The 3,901-nt window shown below is 68.9% G+C and overlaps 2 protein-coding genes across 2 annotated transcripts in view; one reads left to right on the top strand and one right to left on the bottom strand.

Moving 5' to 3' along the window:
* Positions 1 to 747: 747 nt before the first annotated feature.
* On the top strand, positions 748 to 2,748 carry CHLNCDRAFT_142723 (hypothetical protein; the record flags this gene model as incomplete). The annotated part of the gene is made up of 6 exons (XM_005849665.1): positions 748 to 960; positions 1,052 to 1,124; positions 1,245 to 1,691; positions 1,820 to 2,057; positions 2,254 to 2,364; positions 2,511 to 2,748. 6 exons carry the CDS (start codon positions 748 to 750, stop codon positions 2,746 to 2,748), a joined length of 1,320 nt encoding a protein of 439 aa, XP_005849727.1.
* A 61-nt stretch (positions 2,749 to 2,809) lies between these two features.
* The window catches only part of CHLNCDRAFT_57181 (hypothetical protein), a gene marked incomplete at its 5' end in the record, with an annotated part of 3,983 nt that continues 2,891 nt past the window's right edge, over positions 2,810 to 3,901 (bottom strand). The window contains 3 exons of the mRNA XM_005849394.1: positions 2,810 to 3,299; positions 3,422 to 3,580; positions 3,718 to 3,862. Of these exons, the coding sequence (XP_005849456.1) occupies positions 2,961 to 3,299; positions 3,422 to 3,580; positions 3,718 to 3,862 (643 nt within the window). The 3' untranslated portion in view covers positions 2,810 to 2,960. The remainder of the gene's footprint in view (positions 3,300 to 3,421; positions 3,581 to 3,717; positions 3,863 to 3,901) is intronic.

Raw genomic sequence — 3,901 nt, 5'->3', positions numbered from 1 at the left:
CACGCGCAGCGAGGAGTGCCTGTGGTGTCTCTCAATGTGACGATGGCGGCGCAGATCGGCGGCGGCAGGCAGCCGTGCGCTGCGGCTGCCGCGGCGCCTGCACCCGGAACTGCAGCTGCAAGAAGAATGGTGCGCGGTGTGGGCGGCACTGTGGCTGTATAACCGGTAAGGGTGGCAATTGCAAGAACCATTGAAAAAGTGTGCCTTGTACGCTTTGCCGTCTCCGCTGGAAGGTGCTGCCGCCTGTGGCGGCTTCATATTTCCTGTTCATTTCTGTTGTTCGGTCTCTCTGTTCGTGTTGGTTGGCTTGTAAGAGTTGTATTTCTGACGCTAGAGAGGTGAGATGACAGCGGGAGCGTTGAAGCGTGCATGCCATCACGTGTGCAAGCAGCCCCGCTCCGCCCCGCTCAACCCTCAAACAGGGCTATATGGGGTCAGTTCACGTATGGGAGGGGAGCGCCGCGCGGGCTGCCAGGAGGGAGCGGGGGCGGGGGTTGCCCAATCGGGAGGGTGCCACATCAGGGGGCAACACATGTCATGGTCGGAGCCCGCCTCAGCAGCCCAACCGGACAGCATTTGTGCTGCACGATTGGCGGGCGCTTGCTGCCGGGAACAGGTGAGCGCAGGTTTCAGCCGCGGCTCCCAACCTGGCCGAGTCCCAGGCACACGCTTCTACGCTTCGCTGTGGACCCATCCTGGCAATTAAGTGGCGGCCTGACCTGTGTCGCATCGTGCGCTGGCACGCAGATGGCGGCCCTCAAGACCTACAAGGCGGCTGTGTGCGTCATCCCGCCGCGCCACGCCTGGTCGCGCATCCAGGACTGCCGTGTGTTCAATGACAAGTCGTTCAGCAGGTGGCCTCCGCACATCAACCTTCTGTACCCGTTCGTCGAGCCCGCCGGCTTCCAGCAGGCAGCGCAGCTGTGCCGCGAGGCGTTGCAGTCGGTCCGGACCTTCCAGGTGCGGGCGGCGGCCCCACCAGCGCAGCTGCCAAGCCAGCGCGCAAGCCAGCTTTTCACCAGAGGGCACTGCCGCGGAGCATGTGTTGCAGGTGACCCTGGCAGAGCTGGACTTCTTCGAGCACGACAGGAGCTGCACGCTGTGGCTGCGCCCCGACGCGCAAGGTGGCTGCCCTGCCGCACGGCTGCCTCTTATGGTGCCCGCTGTCTGCAGGAAGCTGTGTGCCTGGCGTTTGCATTCCTGGCGGACACAGCCTTTGCTGCTTTCTTCCCCGCATGCTGCAGAGCTGCTGGAGGTGCAGGCGGCGCTGGCGCGGGCCTTCCCGCAGTGCGGCGACCTCAGCACCAATGCCGGGCGGCGCATCCAGCGCTTCACCCCCCACCTGTCGCTGGGCCAGTGGCGCACGCGGGGCGACGTGGTGGCGGCGATGCAGCGGCATGCCGCCAGCTGGCAGCCCGTCACCTTCCAGGCAGCAGGCGTCGCCCTGATCAGCCGCCACGGCTTTGACGACCCCTTTTCAGTGCAGTGGTGGGTGCCTTTCGGCGGTGGCGAGCCAGTCTTCCTGGGCGCCCCCTACTGTGCCACGGCGGGCGACTGCTGCCTGCCAGCCGCCAGCAGCGGCGGCGGCGCGGCGGCGACAGCGGGCGCGGGCGGCGTGGCGGCGATCGCGCAGCAGCTGGTTGGCATCGGCGCTGCACGGCCGGACGGCAGCGTGTGGAACTTTGCCTACGGTATGCCTATGGCCTCCCGCTGGAAGCCTGCTTGACCACCCTGTGGGAGGCGGGCTTTGCCGGCAGGAGCCACTCCAGCAGAAGGCTGAGCGGTGGCACCCCCGCCCCTCCTCCCCGGCGTGCTGCAGGCGCCAACATGTGCCCCCGCAAGCTCGGCGGCGCCCGCGGGCTGCACCCGCTGGAGTCGCTGCCTGCGCAGCTGCCGGGGTGGCGGCTGAGCTTCACGCACCGCGGCGCCATGGGCAACCTGGTGCGCACGGCGGGCGGCGCGGCCAGCGGCGGCGCCCCCGAGGCCGTGCACGGCCTGCTGCACCGCCTCTCCCCCGCAGACTTCTCGCGGCTGGCCAACATGGAGCACGAGTACAGGTGTGGTGTGGGTGTGGTGTGGGTGTGGGTGTGGGTGTGGGTGTGGGTGTGGGTGTGGGTGTGGGTGTGGGTGTGGGTGTGGGTGTGGGTGTAGGGCAATCGGTGCAGCCTGTGGACTGGCCGGGCAGAGCCGCACCGCAACGGCACGCTGATTTCCAGAGCCCTCTTGCTTCTCTGGGCCTGCTGCGGCCTGCAGGCCGGTGGAGGTGGAGGTGCAGCCCTACGGCGGCGGGCCCGCCGTGCCGGCAGTGGCGTTTGCGACGCCCGAGGGCCGCTGCATCGCCGACGGCCTGCCGCCGCCGCAGAGGTTGGCCCGACAGGGGAACTGCATGCTTCTGCAGCAGCCTGCTGGTCCCAGCCCCAGCCCACCTGCGGCCGCAACTTGGCCCAGCGCATCGGCTGAGGCTGCTGCGGCGCCCTTTGCCTGCCTGCCTGCCCGCCTGGGCCCTGCAGGTACCTGGAGCTGCTGCAGGAAGGGGCCCGCCACTGGCAGCTGGACCCTGCATACGTGCAGTGGCTAGACGGCATGCAGAGCGTGGACAGCAGGCAGAGAGGTGCTGCCTACTACACATCAGCCGCCGGCTCGCCGCTGGCGGCGCTGCCCAAGATCAGGACGGGGTCGCAGCAGCAGCGGCAGCGGCGGGGGCAGCAGGGGCGGCGCGGCCAGCAGGGGCGGCCAATTGCATTATGATGATGATGGGGCGCTCGGTGCACATGCCACACACACCCGAGAGCCCGGCACAGTGAAGACTGCCAAAACAGCTACTTTACAAGTAAAGATGGCAATCAATGGGCCGGAAGCAGAATCGAATCAAATCGAACCAATCAAATCAAATGTTCAGAGCTGGGTGTTTCATGCACATTCGTTCGCGGCCCAGCCGGCTGCATTCGTTCTGCTTCCTATCACTCCTCATCAAACAGCGGGCTGCTGGCCGCCTGCGCCCCCGCCTGGCTGAGCAGCGCCTGCGACGCCACACCCTCCACAGCAATGTCAGGCATCTGCGCCTGGACTGCGCCTGCCGCCGGGATGCCGGCAATGCCCTCTGCCGCAATGGAACCGGCGCCAGCGCCCGCCAATGCGCTGGCCAGGGCCTGCACCAGCAGCGGCGCGCCCGCCGCCGCGCTGGTGGCCGCCGCGCCCTGCCCCGCCGAGCCGCCGGCGAGCACAGCCTGCATCAGCAGCATGCCCAGGGCCGCGGGCAGCGAGGCGCCGCCGCCGGCGACCAGCTGCAGCGGAGAGGTCTGCACGGCAGGCAGGGGGAGCAGCACGGTGCTCAGCCCATGGCTGGCAGGATGGTTTGCCCCGCCCTGGAGACTCACGCACCCCTTCTGCCTGCCCAGCCTGCCAGCCAGGCGCTGCGCACCTTGGCACGCGACAGCTCCAGCACGCGCACGCCCTCGTCCGCCGCCAGCCCCGCCGCCTGCTTGGCCAGCTGCAGGGCGCGGGAGATGCCGCCCACCGCATCCACAAGGCCTAGCGTCGCCGCCCGCTGCCCGCTCCACACGCGGCCCTGCGCCACCTCCTGCACTCACACACACACAGCCACAGGCAGCGGCAGCAGTGGCCGCACAGCAGGGCATGGGCGCCGGGGGAAGGCAGGAGCAGCCGACTCCTGCCGCCGCCCACGTGCTGCAGGTGCACCTCCCTGCCTGGGCGCACCTGCATCGCCTCAACGCTCATGCCCCGGCTCAGCGCCGCCTTGTCGCGGAAGCTCTCGTAGGCGTGGGTGGCGCTGGCATCAAACAGCGCCTCCTCCTCAGGGGTGAACTTCTTGTTCTCCGCCAGAAGCTGGGCATACTTGCCCCTGCGCAGCAAGCGTGGGGGGGGGGGGGGGGGGGGGGAC

The sequence above is a fragment of the Chlorella variabilis genome (genome assembly GCF_000147415.1).
Source record: "Chlorella variabilis unplaced genomic scaffold CHLNCscaffold_5, whole genome shotgun sequence".
Taxonomy (NCBI): domain Eukaryota; kingdom Viridiplantae; phylum Chlorophyta; class Trebouxiophyceae; order Chlorellales; family Chlorellaceae; genus Chlorella; species Chlorella variabilis.
This window is presented reverse-complemented; position numbering and strand designations above follow the sequence as displayed.